This window comes from Spea bombifrons, chromosome 1, assembly GCF_027358695.1.
Source record: "Spea bombifrons isolate aSpeBom1 chromosome 1, aSpeBom1.2.pri, whole genome shotgun sequence".
Classification (NCBI taxonomy): Eukaryota; Metazoa; Chordata; class Amphibia; order Anura; family Pelobatidae; genus Spea; species Spea bombifrons.
The window spans coordinates 12,325,791-12,343,959 of NC_071087.1; the positions used below are offsets into that span (position 1 = coordinate 12,325,791).

Genomic DNA, 18,169 nt, shown 5'->3' on the forward strand with positions numbered 1-18,169 from the left:
AGAGAACAGAATAGCTCTTATTCCATCGTTTCTGAAATCCGCTGTATAGTTCCCACATTTACAGTCCGGCTTTGTATTTCGAGTGGGGATGTTCTTCAATGGTTTCTTTCACGCTTATAAAAATTCTAAGCAACGGCAATGAAAGATTATTAGAAATACATCACAAAAATAAGCGGCTTCACAGCATGACGTCGACCTGATGATCTCATATGAAGTCAGAGGCTTAAGCCTTTGTTCATGAGACGCTGTCTTTCACTTCCCCGGCACATGACCGTTCCGGTGGTTGGAACCTGCTTTTTACGTGGTCACTAGACAGTCATGTAATCTGAATTGTCGCAGGGTGCGGCCGTCTCTTATGGAGTCACACAGCAGGATTGTATTTGAGTTTTGTGTGTTTTGTCAGCAAATGCTAATGTCGTGAGCCCAGGTGATCCAAGTCATCTGGCTAACCGAGGCAGTTATTTACAAGCCTTTCAGTCCCAATATACGCATTACAATGATTTTTATATCCTCCACTAATTTAATAAAATCGTTTTGTGATTCATGGAGTGATTCTTTTGTTTTGTTTTGCTTCACACTTAGCATCACTTACAAAAACTGTACACAGCGCGGAGGGAGAGATGTGTTTATTTGCCACGGCTGTTTTTCTGTAGCCCCTTTCAGCCGTGGTGAAACCCAGGGCCACACTGGGGATGACTAGGCGGCCCTGGGACTTTAAGGCCAGCAGCCTCCAGCTGGAGCGGCAGATCAGGTGTGTGATGCTGTCAGCCGGATGGCCACTAGGCATTTGCCCGGTGTGACACATGGCCAGTCCAGGCCTGCTTTAACCACATTGTTTATCTATGTAGCTTGTGGGATAGCTGGTGTAAGCATGTTGCGATTTGCAACTCTCCTAGCCTCCTTCAACTTAAACACTGAATGTAGCAAAGAAATATTGGACCTCTGGGAGCGTTCGTTGTGCTAGCCAACCTTCATAGTCCAAAACATGACAAGATATTTTTACACATCTATATAGGTTGGCTACCATGTTCTACATCCTTCTTTCTTCTTCTGATCTGTCATCTGTGGATTTAAGGCAGGAAAGGCTCATAACACCCATTACCTGCCCTTATGTTTCCAAAGCAGCTTGAAATCTAACCCAAGCGTGTCCTCCTGGTGGCCGCTCCATGGGAATTCCACTCATTGTCTTAAACAATCGTTCAGGTTCCGTTCAGATTATATATACACGTTCCGCACGTCCGGCCGTTGGCTTTCTTGTTCTTTGAGACATTGCCGGGTATCTGGAAAGAATGTTTCCGGGGAAACGTTTTAAAATGGGTCTCCTCACCATGGTCCAATGAGCAGGAGCTTTCCCATCATTTAGTCAGAGCATTGCCGTCATCATGATAACAATCTACTTTAAAACATAAATATGTGTGCGTATAAATATATATGTGTGTGTGTGTGTGCATGCAGGAACAATGATGTCATCATTCTAGTTCCTTCATCATGGGTTCGGACTCTCTGTCTCTCATTAAGCCACATTCTCAACCTCTCCGCGTGAAACAAGAAACACTGTCCTTTCCCGGTTATTATTATAAATACAGTGTCCGGGTGTTACAGAAAGGTTTATTTTCTACATTCACAGGTCCTACCTGTTACAATAAACAACCCACTCGTACATTATAATCTCCCACTGGGTAATCCAGGAAAATGTGTTTGACCCAAAAAATGATCGGAAAAATGTATCTGTTATTTCTGATTGGAATAGAAATTTAAATATTTCTGGGTAATTTATGAGAAGAACGCAAATCTGAGCAAGGAACAAACAATAAAATAGGATTTACTGATATCTAATAAAGACATGCCTTATAGGTGCTGCTGTAGGAATATATATATATTATACATACATTGTACAGCGCTGCAGAATATGATGGTGCTATATTATAAAACAATAAATAAATAATATAAATAGATATACAGTATATCAGACAAATGACACAGTCAGCCAACAGAGGGCGCTACCTGTGAGCTCTTTGTAACTGGTTAAACTGGAAGCATCTAAAGTTATGCCGTCACGCTCAGGTCTGGGTAGATTACATTTTTGATTTAACCAGTTAAAGTCTGCTGTTGTTATCTACCCAAAACAAACAACTGCATAGCAATCCCATAGCAGCACGCTACAGATGATGTCATAGCATGAGCTAATAACTAAGGGATGATAAGTCATCATCATAGTGATGATATGCGCGAGACGTGTCAGGGTGACACGCTCCTGCCTCGGGCTTGTTATTGTCGCCCTACAGAGATTCTCTGCAGGCTGTGTGATCGTTTCATTTGCACTGCTTGGGGATTACAGTTAACTATTTCTTTGTTTATTTTTTGTATTGTAACAATTTGCCCTACAGTCCCTGGAGCCTGTCTAGATACTTATAGAAACCTAGGATTGTTTGCCGTGATCTCGCTGGTGTTGTCTGGGCTTTGTTATCATGTAGGTTTTTGCCTGCTATGTAACACACAGGTACCCCATGATAGAAAAAATGGTTCAGGAGGGTCCCAGGGTCTGTGTATTCCCATGGAAAAATATTATTCTGTTTATCACACAGTGCTGTATACAGTAATAACCCCAAGCGCTGTATACAGTCATATTACCCCAGGGCTGTATACAGTAATATAACCCCCAGGGCTGTATACAGTAATATAACCCCAGGGCTGTATACAGTCATATTACCCCCAGGGCTGTTATTACCCCCAGGGCTGTATACAGTAATATAACCCCCAGTGCTGTATACAGTAATTACCTCCAGAGCTGTATACAGTAATATAACCCCAGTGCTGTACACAGTAATAACCCCCAGAGCTGTATATAGTAATATAACCCCCAGCGCTGTATATAGTAATATAACCCACAGCGCTGTATACAGTAATATTACCCCCCAGTGCTGTATACAGTAATATAACCCCCAGCACTGTATACAGTAATATAACCCCCAGTGCTGTATACAGTAATATTACCACAACCCTGTATACAGTAATATTACCCCCAGCGCTGTATACAATAATATTACCCCCAGCGCTGTATACAGTAATATAACCCCCCAGTGCTGTATACAGTAATATAACCCCCAGCGCTGTATACAGTAATATAACCCCCAGCGCTGTATACAGTAATATAACCCCCAGCACTGTATACAGTAATATTACCCCAACCCTGTATACAGTAATATTACCCCCAGTGCTGTATACAGTAATATAACCCCAAGCGCTGTATACAGTAATATAACCCCCAGCACTGTATACAGTAATATTACCCCCAGTGCTGTATACAGCAATGACCCCCAGAGCTGTATACAATAATATTACCCCCAGAGCTGTATATAATAATATTACCCCCAGTGCTGTATACAGTAATATAACCCCCAGCACTGTATACAGTAATATTACCCACAGTGCTGTATACAGTAATATTAGCTCCAGGGCTGTATACAGTAATATAACCCCCAGTGCTGTATACAGTAATATAACCCCCCAGTGCTGTATACAGTAATATAACCCCCAGTGCTGTATACAGTAATATAAACCCCAGCGCTGTATACAGTAATATTACCCACAGTGCTGTATACAGTAATATTAGCCCCAGGGCTGTATACAGTAATATTACCCCCAGTGCTGTATACAGTAATATAACCCCCAGTGCTGTATACAGTAGGTCGGTAAACTTGGGTTTATCTCATTTTGCTCCAATGAACCTCCTTCATCTGCAGTCCTAGAGGCTGCCATCGATATTTTGGGGACTTCCCGGGCTGAAACACCACACTGAACGGCAAAAAAGTCCGTTCCTCCATAGACTTTCATTAGTCAGAGCGTCCGGCTGGGTGATGAGGATTGAGTCAGTCTGTTATTTACCACGGCTCATGTAACAAGGATTCAATGTTGTGTCCAGTAGACAGGAATCAGATAAAGAGCTAGAAAACCTAGAAATGGCTAATATGAAAAAACTAGAAATGTTTTATAAAAGAAAGCGGCACAATATTGTGTAAAATGTATCGTTACTCTGATACTGGTAATAAACACATGGTTGGCGTTCCCGTGAAGGTAAGGCAGTGGTGTTACAGGGAGCGCAATGTCTTTACCAAATCTGCCCCCGTATGCTCAGCCACGGCAGAAGTTATCATAGCTGTGTTTACGACGTGTATCTTGGTGGACAATCCGTGTTACTTTGTAAACATGACTCCCCGCGAGAGAAGGAAACCTGAGTTCCGCTAAAGAAACATAAAAAACGGTTTCCAGGTTCAATTAAAAGCCTCGGATTTTGCCTTTACTATGGGGTTTGGGCAACATCCATCCATCTTTGGCTGACAGTCTTGGGAGTTGGAAGCAGCTTTTCGGCCACACCTGACCATCACTAAGTCTAAGTACACTGTGCAGAGGGAAAACATCTTGTTGTCGGAGCTCTGAATGTCCTTCAAGACTCTTTGTCTGCCGCGGTAACATCAAAGAGCGTTTCTGCTGAGATAATGGGGTTTATATCTATTGGGCAATACCTCTCCAAAGTGTGTGATCTCCTGTAGAGAGACCGTTCGGCCCATGTCGCCCTTCTGTCTTTCCTGATGTAGAGAATCAGACCTTAATCGGTCCTTCATCTTGTCTTGGGTTCAGGAGCCATATGACTATACCATGTATATATTTAAATTCCCTAACGGTTTCAGCCTCTGCTACTTTCACTGGGAGGCTGTTCCACTTATCTACTACGTTACATGTACGACCCTGACACAGGGAAGCCGTAATCGTTTCCTGGTAGAAGGTTTGAAAGTTTTGACGGGCAAATCAGTATAGAAACAGGCAATTGGTATTGGGAGGTAACAAATATAAAGGAAACGAGTAAAGCTTAATAGCAGCCAATGATTCATTACCTATTTTAAAATCTATAATTTGAGTTTTTTTACATCATTTTCACATTCGGTATATAAGAAGATGCTTTCGTAATTGACGCAGAATATTCCGGTAGGTTTACCTGCATGCTTCTGAAAGTTTGTGCAAAAGTTTTGGGGTAACATCAACCATAAAGGGATCACAATTATCTGTGGTTTTATTGATTAAAAACAAGCATTTTCTATGGTATTGTCAGGTGTTTGAGGGTTAATAGTAACTTGCAATGCAGAGGCATATAGGTGCTAATGCTCCTATACCAAACACTTGAATGTTACACCCACCACAAATTCTGGTAGTTAAGGGGTTAAGATCAGAAGAGGGAAAAAAAAGTCCAATTACTAAAAGCGCTCTTATTTCCCCTAAATATTTCCATCATGTTAAAGCTCGCATTGCACGCACGTATCGCTCAAAGGCTGGAACCCAACGGTGATATCGGGCTCGGGTGGAGAGCGTCTAAAAATAACAGTTCACCTTAGCCTTTGAATAGAGGATCTGCCCCAGAATGTCACTGTTTGTCTGCCCCATTGTCCTGGGAGTGGGAAGCTCCTTCTTTACATGGGCGGGGAGCACAGGGGAGGAGGGCTGCAGAGAGGTGCTGCTCAGTGAGCCCGGGAGCAGCTCTTGCATTTGGATTGATGTGGGAACTTCGTCGGGATCCCAGCACCAGGACTTAAAGGGGGGAGACTGCTGCTCCGCCACCATGAAAGAAGCCTTTATTGAGGATCTGCTGGGCAGCGAGGACCCCTTTAACACAAGCCAGTTGTCGGTGAGTGGAGCTGGAAAGAGTTACTGGGGGCTGACATTGTATCAACTTTCTTACAATTTGCCATTCTTCTCCTTCTAAGCGGTTGTGCTTCTGGTTACATTAAATCTTATATTTATAATTAATAATAATGTGTAGGGGAGGAAGTGTGTGTATGTATGTGTGTGTATGTATGTATGTGTGTGTATGTATGTGTGTGTGTTTAGAGCACACTATATTTGTTATACCGTTTTAACCCTATTAGCAGTCTGGCAGCCAAGGGGTTAAATCAGTGTTGAGTGCCTCTTTCCCGTCCCAGACAGGTAATTAGACTGCCTGCCACTAACTGCGGTTTAACGGGTTTAACGAACAATGTGTCTTTAATGTTTTCTGCCGTTAAGATGTTGCAGACGTCGCGGATTCTCCGCGTTCCCTGGTTTGTTTGAAATGTTAGAGCGAGAGGTCGTAATCTAAAACTAGAGGGTCAGAGGTTTTTAAATGTAATGTAAGGAAGTTTTACTTTAGTGAGAGGGGGTAGGTAAGTGGAACAGCCTCCCAGCAGAAGTGGTAGAGGCTAATACAGCGAGGGAGTTTAAACGTGCATGGGATGGGTATATAGTTATCTGGAGGACCAAGGAGCGATTAAGGTTTAAGCCTTTAAGGCAGGACTAGATGGGCCGATTGGCGCTTAATGTGCCGGCCGGCTCTGTGTTTGTGGCTCGCGGTACAATAGTAGAGAAAGTGTGTGTTTCTTTTACATTCCATTCACTGCTTCCATTAGCCTGCTGGGACGCTGCATTCAATTAACCCCTCTGCTGCCCCATGCAGAGCCGTCTGTCGTGTCCCACCTTCATCCACCCTTGTGTTGCATAATAATACGTATATAGTAATGTTAATGGGATGTCATTCGGAGGGGAGCTGATGCCCCGCCGTGCTCCGGGCTGAACACAACCCCATGTGGAGCGCCCTTTCTGGCAGTAATTCTTGTAACGTTACATGGAAAAGCTGTAAGCCTTTGCGTCTCCGTCGCTGTATCCGTGAAGGATCTTTCGGCGTGTTTCTTTATGTTACATATTGGATAGCACTTGTGTTACTGTGTAGATTGTTAGCCTCTGTGGCCGCTTGCCCCCCTGTGATAAGAAAACCTGTCCTGAGCAGTGATTATTTCTTATTGTACATTTTTTGATTTCCTAAGAATAGCCCTAAGCATGCGTATAGCTGACATTGTGGCCGGCGGGGGCTTAATGTAAATGCCTCCCTCCCTGGGGAGAAATCTGTGCGGGGGAGGGGGAGACTGGAATAATGACACTGGTTTAATTGACTTGACTAATCTAGACATTAATTAGCATGTCCTCCCCAGGGCCACCTAACCCCCCCCCCGTTGCCTGTTTTGTGGCATTGGTAGTCACGTGGTTCTATCTGTCACTTATTTGAATGCCCGCTTGCTTTATAAGTAAATGGCGATGATAATAATCACGCTTTGTGCTCTCTTACTGTCCCGGAATACGCCGCTCGCGGTGTGAGTCACACTCGATGAATCCCTAATGACTACTTAAACTCTGGGTCAAAAGAGCGCGGTGCGGACCGCCGGGGATTGACATCACTTATGGGGGACTCTGTTGCAAATAAAAGGTTTAAATGACATTGAACAGGGTCTGCGTATTGGCCGTCCTGCCTCTTGGCGGCTTCCGAATTTATTTTTTATTTATTCTTTCAGTATTCAAAAGGGATCTCTCTCTTTACTGATTCTGATTGTCCCTTTAAGACCTAATAAGTGGTTTAATACCCCCTCTGCCTTAAGAATAGCTCATACCACCCCACAAAACACCCCATGTGATAAACCTGGGGTACATGTTGGGGTCTTTATTCCCATTGTTGCCATCTACGGGACCCCTAGCAGGAAACCCCCAATTGTTTGCTGCGCCCCTTACTTTTTGTCCTTTACCCCCAGCACTCGCCAATGCAATATGTGATCGTTACCGCGGCGAGCAGTAAAGAAAGATTTGATTGGTTGCTGTGCGCTTTTACCACTTTGCAATGGCTCCATGATGTTCTGTATGGAGGCTGCTTAGGTGGCAAACTAGCCTTGGCTCCTGACTACCAGGGATGGGTGACTTGTCCCGTGTAAATTAATACATTAGACTAATTACTCTACATCAAAGTCGTTTGATAAGGTGGCTGCGCTGATGTCCCCGGGCCGGGGATTTCAGGCTTCACACCGTATACACGTCTCACAAACGGGATGGTGTTTGTATATGCGAAGGACATTGTCCGGGGCCCCATTCCGTCGTGGGTCCTGCGGACGGAAGCAGCATGTATCTCACATTAATGTTTGCTCTGTATTATCTAAGGCGATTCTCACACAATGCGAGTGGCTATTCGGCTCTGAGGTCCGGTTAAGCCTGGGTTTAGTACAGTGGGTACTATTTATTGTGGCCCATCTGGGAAAGCATTAGCGTCCAGCCGTGAACCCAATTAAAGAGATTCTGGGCTCAATAACACCCTGTATATTAATGACCTTCTTTCTACCTATTGAATCAGATTAGATACCTGGACTCACCTGTATCTGGTGCCAGCTTACTTCCGATATCATGTGCTAAACGTGGCCAATGTGTGGCCTGCCGGCATGGGCTGCAGATATGGCTGCTGAGTGGGCCTGAACAAGAGCTGGGGCTGAGTGGTGGTGAGGATTTCACGTGAATGGAGAGTGTTCACTCAGGTAGGCGACTGGTGGGGTGGAGAGGAGCAACACGGAGGAGACCCCCTCTATGATATGCATTAAAGTGCATATGGCGGATGTCATGTCCCTTTAAGAGTTCAATGAGCTGTAATTCCGATGTGTTTTACTGACCCCTATTTATAGCTGTAATATTTACCATTTTGGAATTAAGAATTTTTGCAGCGGCCTTTGAAGTGCGAGGCTCGTTTCGGTTGCTATCGCCTGACAAGTGACGGGGTAAAGGTCGAAATGTGTAATTGGTGCCTCTCTCAGTGGAGGAAGCGAGGCATGGACTGTATCAGCTCGAGGCAGATTGCCCGTTATCTGGGAAGGCGTTGGGTGTCTGCATGCGCTTGCGCAACCAGCCCTAAGTGGGTTCATTTATTAAAATAATTTTGCCTCTGTGAAAAAGGACGGGGTGAAAAATACAAGTTATTAAGACATTAAACCAAAATAGTGATCATGTGATAGGGAACCCCACCTGGAGACAGTATTTTTCATAGTTAAATCAATGCGTTAACCTATTGAATTATGCATAATGCAGGGCCAGCTCAGGCCTTCTTGCTGAAGAAACCTGTCAGTGATGACCCTTCATAATGTATAGAAAAGTCAAGGAAGTGAAACAGAACTCTCCCGACGGCTCCATACCTCCCAACATCCAGTCCCGGTGAATGGGATCACCAAGCTTGGGAGGTAGGACAGCCGGATAGAGCGGTGAAATCGGGACAGTTGGGAGCCATGCAGCTCTCCCTTTGGAGAATAAAGCCTCTTGACTCGTAAGAGTATCAGAGACTTGGCTGAATTTATAGAACCATTCCGCCTTGGCTGGAACAAAATAAACGCTGCTGCCGAGAGCGAAGCAGAACCCCTTATTTAGGGCTGAGAACGAGGTGAGCCGAGGTTTACAATCCTTTCTTTCTTTTAACCGCTTTACGGGAACCTTGCAGGGATTGTACCGGCCGGGCCGCGCGTATCCCGAGAACGCTTTCCGGTGTTTCATTAAAAGAACAGTAAAATATGGATTCGGCCGCGTTCCAAATACAGCAGCCAAGTGTAAATTGGGATTCCTCGGCTGCGCTGAGAAATAAAAGCCTTGTTGGCTTCTTTGGCTAAACCTCGTGCCGGAAGCCTGACTACGGCTTCACACTCAGACGGGGCAGCCACATGCTGCCGTTTGGGGTAAAACAAACATTCATAGAAAAAAAAGAAAATCCTGTGTATTTCTTAAAGGAAAAGTCAAAAATTATTTTTTTTATTTAAGATAAAAAAAAAAAATTTTCACGTTAAAAAAAACTTCTTCAAATAGTATAATATTTGTAATCTTTTCTAATAAATTATGAGCAGTTGCTGTTTTCAGTAATGCCTTTCCTGCTAATTCCAGAATTAGTGAAAGTGCCACTTTTATCAAATATTACACGTTGCAGCCCGGTATACTAATGTTGTTTTTATATAAATGGTTTTCACAGTTTGAAAAATATACTTTATGTTTTTTATCGTTTTAACTTCCTGTTCACGAGATCTGGAGGCATACCTTCATGCGGTAATAAAATGCAATTATTCCCATGTATGTTTTAAATCGGAGTCATTCCCCTTTAAGAAAAATCTTTTGTATAAGCTGTGGCCTATTCACAAGCTCCACCCGTACCTGCGCCGCTTGTTTCTACAAGCCCCATGGGGCGTAGCGTGCCGGAAGAGAGCCGATATCAGCTACCCAAAAACATAACCTTATTCTTCTTACACTTTTTTTTTTTGTGTGGAAACATACGTGTTAAGAAAACGTTGAATAAAAACACAAAAAGCACAAAAAAAGTTGCTTAACCTGTTGATTGCTGGAACAGTGAGCATTTGGTAGGTCAGGCGTTCCATTACATGCCACAGAGCCAGCTGTAGCTGGAAGGTAGCTCAGTTGATGGACTACAACTCTCATGATCCCTGACATCGATGTATTCCTAAGGTTCTTGTGAGCTGAAGTCTCAAAGAGAAAAAGTAAATAAGCAAATAAAGGGTGTGGATGTTTTTATATAATGCCTTTTGGCCCCTTCCTTGATCCATACCCCCCAAACAAAGGCCGGTATGCGCCTAAAAAATGTCAAAAGTGAAGTTTTTAGAAGATATTTGGTGTCCGTGTATCAAATGTCAAAACATCTGCCTAGTGCTTGTTTCTTCCCGCGCCAGATGTTTCAGCCGTACCCCTGCCGAATGCCGCTGCGTGTACTGACATGGCATATGGTTTGGGGCAGTTCTTACCTGATGATGACTTATGGTGTTGACTGAAAAATAGACGTTTCACTTGGTAACATGCTGGGGCTGAGGACAGGAATCTGGAGAAAAAAGACTTACAATGTCTCGGAGGAAAAGGTGAGGGGCTCGCGCTACTCGGAAACTCTGCACATGATTAGAAAGGGGGCTTTCACGCTTCACATTGACGCGGGTGCCGCAGCGGACGATCTACCAGATCTGTTGATCGGAAATGTATTGTTGGCAAAGTTTTCCGTGAATTCTTTTCTTTTTTTTGTTTTGTTTAATATCTGTTTATTGGAAGATTTTCAATCATGAATATTGGAATGAATATTACAACAATCTAACCTTTTTTTTTTTCCTGATAAAAGTATTCTTATTGTAAAATAAATGGGCGTCTGTTTCTGAGAGGGTCCAATATGTCACCCTTCCCCCGTGTTCTCATGAAAAAGTTGTTTACATTCTACTGTTTTATGTGGGAAAAATAAAAAAATAATCTCAAATCCACGCAAATAGTATAAATGTTTTTTTAAATACATATTTTGGTTCGTGGGATGCCCTAATTTTGGGACAAATGCAGATTTTCTCTATCTTAAAAAAATAAAGCAAGATTGCATTCGCTGGGGCGTGATAGATTAACCTGTAAATTCCCCCGATCCCCGTAATGAAGATTATAAAGCAGGGATAGGTGACCGCTTGGAGAGGGGGGGGCATTTCTATAGGGTTTTCATTTGCACACAGAGTACTTGTTTTTGCCCCCTCTACTTTGTTGTTAAACCTAGGCTGGGGCTCACAGAGAGAAGTCTAGACTGCAGAGGATTCCCAAGTGGGATCTTTTTCATAGTCGGGGGTCTCGGGAGTTATGGCTTTAAAATCATGGCGCTCCTTGTTATTCTGTGGTGTTTGTTTTGACGTTCTCTGGCTTTGAGAGAAGGGCTGAGAGGCAGGCAGTTGCAATGATCCATAGCTGATGGGTCACTGAAGTCGGCTTATTTATAGGATACGCTCTGGGAAGCTCCGTCTCTCCAGCCCGTACCCCAAACATGGACATTCCAGCCTCCATCGTTCTGGAGACCATATATATATGTAATATATGACCACAAATGTAACTACGTAAAAGGGGTAAAGAAAGTTGCGAGACACGTGTATCGTAATCGTAAGCTAAGGATAAGGTCAAGTAAGGTTTAAGGTTACACCATTTTTGGTGATTACTCGATGGTGTAACGTCTAATACTGCCCCCTTTGAACATGTATACGGTGCCGCGTTTATACCCTGTTAAGGATGTTAAATGGCCGATTTGTGGAAGGTGTTGACGTGTATACGAGCTACGTCTACTTTTGTTGTGCAGTCGATAAACTCGAGGTGATGATAATTTGCAGATTAGAGAAGCAATGCGTTTTCTGAAAAAATGGTAAAATCATGCACCGGTTAACAGCAGAATGTTACAAACCGCCTGTATGTTTTATATAATTGTTTTAATTTTTTACGGCCTTGGTGATCATTTTGTATTAATATTAATGTTTCTTTAGATATTTGTAACATAGCAGCAGCCCGACCTCGTAGCCGACTTCCTGTTTGATATGTCGTCTTCCTGTTTAATCCGTGTGTTTTCCCGGCTTGCTCGCCGCACACCGTTATTGAAGGGGCTGAGATGACAAATGGGTGTCGGTGATATTTTTGTGTTCCCTGCCGAGCAGCCCTTCCAGCGGGATCAAACGCACATCATTAGGCTGCTTTATGTACTTGTCAGGTTCACGCATTTTGTCACCAGAGGTGCGACCATTCCTTCCCACACTTCATCCTTAATGGCCTGCGCGGGGATCTCTCACCATTGAGAAGCTGACATTTGGCCTGGAGACCATTTGGCCAGGAGATGCATTTACTCCACATGCCAGCAGTCAGTCCTGAACTGTCTTTAAACAAATGGCCAATGTCTTCCGTTACATTATGGCCAAATAAACCTGCCCGCTGGGCATTTGTTACGTTATATCTGTTCTCATACAGTTCATTAGTAATGTGTTGGTGTCTCTACGGATCAACTCAATGTTGAGGCACCCCAAGTTAATGCAACAAATCAACTATATCCTTATTTATTTAAATGCTTCTTGGCGCTGTCCGGGTTTTGTTGGAAACTTGATGAATTTGATGGCAGTTCACAGCGCAGACCTCCATTGATTTTACAGCACCCTGGGCCGGTCAGTAGAGATCTCCCCTGGGCCGGTCAGTAGAGATCTCCCCTGGGCCGGTCAGTAGAGATCTCTCTAGCCCATGATCCCCTCTGCCCACAAATGCGGGACAGTGGCCAAAAATTGTGACAGTCCCACAAATCACCTGGGAGATATGCTTATGTGTGTCTTTTACCATTATACTAATAAAAATCCATTTGAACACATTCATGAGCCCTTTAATTCACATATTATTAGATGACCAAGAGAAACAACAAAGTATAAAGGGTCCTTAGAAGTTTATGGCCAACAGGAGAGGGAGTATAGTCATTCAGGACTTCAGAGGTCCTTTCGCCGGGTGGTATCATAAGTCAATCGCTTACTTAAAAGCTTATAGGACATATTCTTCCTTTAGGATGTTGGCCACCAGTAGTATCTTCTCTGTAACCAACAGCATCTTTGCCCTCAAGTTATATATGATTTACAAGTACTCAATTTACTAGGCACAGGACACAGCTTTTCAAGAACCTTCAAAGCCGATTCAGTCTTTTATTTCCCAAAAATGTTTGAAATGCTCATTAGTTTGCATCCAGTCGCAGTTACAAAGAGTGGGGTTACTCTGAATAATGGGATAACCCAGTACTGCTTATTGTTGAGGGTCCCCATTAGTGTGTGATCACTATAGCAACCAATAAAGTGAATATATTGGGTCATTAATGACTTTACCACTTACTTTACTTTAAAAACACAGGGAATATAGTATGGCTCTAACGAGGTGCTAATTAACCAGATAGAGCGGTGGTTTACAAATTCTCACCCGTCATTATCCCTAAAAGTGTCTTCATCAGACTGCCGTGATTAAAGCTTTAAATATGCGGTGCGTGAAATAAACACCTGTATCATAAGCCTCTGGTGCTTTAATCCAATAAATTGCACGGGGTTCGTATGAGCCATCGGCCATCATCATGCAATTCTTATGACATAAGAGGAATCTGCGCCGTCAGAGAGCGCTTCGAGTGTTTAGGAAGCCTGTGATTCATGAAATTAGCGTGTAGTTACTGCAAACTATTTTAATCACACCGTATGATGAAGCGCGGTGAACGGCATGCACCGATAAATCCGTATCCGTACGATGATAACGCGTGTTCTCAGGCCCGAATAGTTTAGGCGGATTATACTCTTGGTTAGCTGCTTATACCATATACTCGTTCCCCCCGTATTGGAAGAGCTTGATGTTCTGCAGTGATGCCGGAGCACGTAGCCCCGTAATGTATGTAAATGATCGCAGGCTATATTTAGTCCCCGTGCTGATTATGATTTGTGTGGATCCGGCATCCTTTTGTGAACTCTGTGGGGCTGGTACCACTGAAGTCCTGATGATCTCAGGAGGAGAGGCAGAGTTCTCCAGAAGCAGAGGAGAGGGTCGGACCGATGAGTCTCTGCGGCGCAGGAGCGGAATGTATAGTGGGTCCTATTCTTCATGGCAGATCTGAATTATTTAGAAGTTTATATAGTGTTCTTTTTTTTTTAACTCCTGTCTTTCTTTTTATTTTCTTACAGGCTGCCACGGTCTCGGATGGAGGTAAGAACCTGAATATTTGTTTTTTTTGTTCCTGAAAACGTCATTTAACTGCCGCTATTTAATTATTCAATATAATGTCTAGTTTCTGGTTTTATAATTATTTTGTGGATTCTATGAAAATCAGTTCTTAGACTAACTCTTTGGAAGCCAGAGGCTGTGTAAATTCTTGTTCTAGAAAACACATTGCCCCCCCCCCCAGGGGGGAAAGCTGTAGGCAACAATATTTTTTACCCTCTATAATTGCTTGCATGGAAGTTCTAAAGCTTATGTTGCATTGTATGCAGTGTCGATAGTAATTTTTAATAGTTTTTTTTATTTCGTACACAAAGTGCCGATTTATTTGGGAACGACCCATCTATGTTGCCAAACCTTGTCCACCAAAACACTGCACGATGGCAGCTCTGGGTCATTGCGCTCTGTCATTTGATCCATACATTTATAATCTGATTTATTTGCACTTAATCCTCCTACATTGGTCTGATGTGATATGTCCATCTAACCACATACTCCAGATTTGTGTTCCTTATACCGAAGACACCTTAACCCGCACTTTTAATTTTGGGTAAATGGAAGTGTTTTGAACAGTCTTACATGCAGTTTGTTGGTGCATGCTTGTTTTAATAAGACATTGTTAGAGCCGTCTATGGGGTTCACAGCAGCTGCAGCTTTTGCTGTAGACTACAACTCCCATTATGTTCAGCCATCTGGTACTGGAGTCCACAGCAACTGAATCGCGAGTTGCGGCTCGTCGGATGAGTTGACGTCTTTTTTAAACTTTTTTGCAAAGTCTATCTTTGAGGAGCTATCCTGGATGTTCTGTACCCCAGCAGGCGGCTCAGAAGGTACAGTGCCTGTGATCTTGCATGACGCAAGCTGTAAGCCCGTAAAACTCCATAAAATCCCAGCCAGGACACATTTTTCAGATATACTTGTCTAAATCATTTTAATGTGTCTGACTTGTAAATAGATCATTGTCTTGGAAAAATACTCCTAATGTTTACAAGAGCAGGAACATGGATTATTATTCATGGCTTTTAATGCTTTAATCCAAGTAGTCAAGAAGCATTTGCTGTGTAAAATAATGCTTAGGGGCATCGGCATTAGTCAGTGTGTGTATAGTGTGTGTGTGTGTATGTGTGTGTGTGTGTGTATGTATAGTGTGTTTATGTAATGTATGTATAATATGTATAGTGTGTGTGTGTGTGTGTGTGTATATATATATATATATATATATGATGGCTGTGCAGCCCAATACACAAATTAATGCTACAGGAAGTAATTTACATATCGGGGCACAAAGGAGGTGCGGCCGAAAGATAACACCCTTATTCCTTCTCTTGATTTATACGTTAGGGTGCCGTTTAACATTGAATATATTTTGTATGCTGTAGATACTGGTTATTACCAATAAAAACACATCGTGCTGGAACACCGTGGCTGAGTGTCTTCATCAGGCAGCTTTTAATGCAGAAATGTAATTTTCCCTTAATTTTGAATACTTCTAGAGTAAGTGATTGCAGGTGTGTTTCTGTACGGAACATGAAATTGGTGTTTATAGCTTTCTTCAAGTTTTGCTGCTTTGATTAGCGAAGCTTTCTGTTACTTTATAATCAGACCCAATCAACATTTCCAGGAATTTTTAGGTGAAAATGGTTTTTATGCGCATGCAATTTTTTTTTTTTTGTTTATGAATTTTAACTCTTCACCAATTCTTATAATGTTGAACTCTTCAAATCCATAATTTAGAGCTATATAGTGATTCTTTCCAAAGCCTGTCATTTGGACTGGAGACTTTCAGCCTAAAGGGTGAGCTCTGAAGTGCCCCAAGTGGTAAAATATGGAATTGCATGTAAAAATAAAATTGCCATCCTAGGCTGAAGAAAATAAATAAATAAAAAAAAAACTCCTCCTAGATTAGCTTTAAATTAATTCACTGGCTTTGATATGACTCCTGGGTAGACATGTTGTACCCCCCTGTGTTCTTTTAAAGCAAACACCCCCCTCCATGGAGTCTGTGCCCTTTCCAATACCATCCATCCCACCATACCAATACAATACCATCTATCTGTCTTGTTTTATTACCCCAGACTGCCCCTAGTGCAACCCCTTGCCAGCAAGGGTATTTTAGTGCCGCTACCCCAGACCCTCGCTCATCTGAATTAGGCTTTCACCCCGTGTTTCTATTTTGACCCCAAATCACCTTTCCAAATGGCCTATCTAATCTGAGCTGCTTACCCAAATCATACCCCCCGTGCATTCTTTGATATTAATCCTTAACGAGGCCTAATACCCTGACTCCTAATGATAGAGCTTGTGGAAAACAATAGATTGGCTCTGTCTTAATCACCCAGTCAGGCACTCTAACAAAAGTCTATCCGGGAATGGAGTTTGTTAGCGTTTCCGTGAAAATCCCCCAACATATATGTAATTGATACAGACGTATTCAGCGGGAACGGACATGTTAAATCGGGGCGGTATAGCGAGCTCTACTCGCTAGTGTTTAGTGGATCCGGCACCTACGGCACAAATCAGTGGATTTACGACTTTCCCCGAGCCTCGCATTACTCTTTCTCTAGGAAATAGTCATAAATACTACGCTTAGGGAAAAAATGAACAAATAAACCTTAAACCTTTCTTACCGTATTTTATTTCCAGAGCTGCGGTTCCCAGAAGTAAAAGTTAATGGGCAGGAGCGGGGGTGGGGGAGGGGGTCCGTAGTCTGCTTTCTGCCCCTCTGGTTTTAGGCCTGCGTTGTAGCCCCTCGGTGGCGTTTAAACGCACAGTAATGTACCCTAAAGGAATGCAAGACGGGGCAGACTCCGTTTTTGGAGATCTAAAACCACCTTTTGTTGTTCTGGTTGTTCCCATACAGGTCGAGTCATGCGCCTGTCCTTCACGTCAACGAACCGAAGTTAAATACCCATGACTAGAGACATAGACGCTATGTAAATATACACTATTGTTATAATGCCTCAATATTTTAACTGCATCCTCACGACACAATCTCAACCTATTTCACAGAATCATTTCACGGTTTCATTTGATAGTCTTTCGTCCCCAGTTAAGCCCTCGTGCCAGTAAATTAATTAGCTTTTTTAATTGTTTCTGTGCAAAGGCAACAACTATAAAACATTCTTTTTATCACAGTGATTGATATACAATTTTAACCAATGTCGGCCCTCGGTGGGCACCTGAGAATTGCACTGATAACTGTATTTTCTATGCCCCCGAATCTCACGACAATAAAAAGCGCATCATAAAAGCTTTGAAGACCTCAGAGATCTCTTCTTCGGATGTAATTGCCCTTATTGTTTGGCCAACGTTTGCGGTTTGTGCAGGATCACTAATCCTAAATAGGAGATGCCAGAAACTTCTGAAAACTGAATCCAAAATTATTATAAATATTTTTTTAAATTATGCACTCTATTATTAGTTATAAATTTAAATGTAGATATATTACAAAATATTATTTTTTAAAACCTTTTAAATAATAAAAAAGAATGTCGCTGAATCCTTATTCCGTGTTCACTTTTATTCTTTCTGCCCTAAACTACCTTTTGCCCTAATAAGGCATGGAAACCGCGCGGCCCCTTTGGAGCCCTCTGCTATTATTATTAGCCGCTTTTCGAAGCGGCATCAATAATTTAGGTCCCTTTATCTGAGGCAGACTAAAGGTCCTCTTTTATTAAATTATTTAGGAGGTATTCCATGCCGCCTTTCTGTCCGCCCTATCGGCTTTCTCTCCTTGAAGCTATGAAGCAGAGAATCGGTTTGTTCCAACAGGCAGCCTGGCCGGTGTTCTCAGAAAATT

The 18,169-nt window shown here is 42.7% G+C and overlaps 1 protein-coding gene across 2 annotated transcripts in view; it reads left to right on the forward strand.

The window, feature by feature from the left end:
- Window positions 1–18,169, forward strand: part of RGS12 (regulator of G protein signaling 12) — a 61,516-nt gene that overhangs the window by 18,167 nt on the left and 25,180 nt on the right. For both annotated transcript variants that reach the window (XM_053458229.1, XM_053458230.1), the window contains exon 4: window positions 14,337–14,358. In XM_053458229.1, coding sequence (XP_053314204.1) covers window positions 14,337–14,358 — 22 coding nt within the window. The remainder of the gene's footprint in view (window positions 1–14,336; window positions 14,359–18,169) is intronic.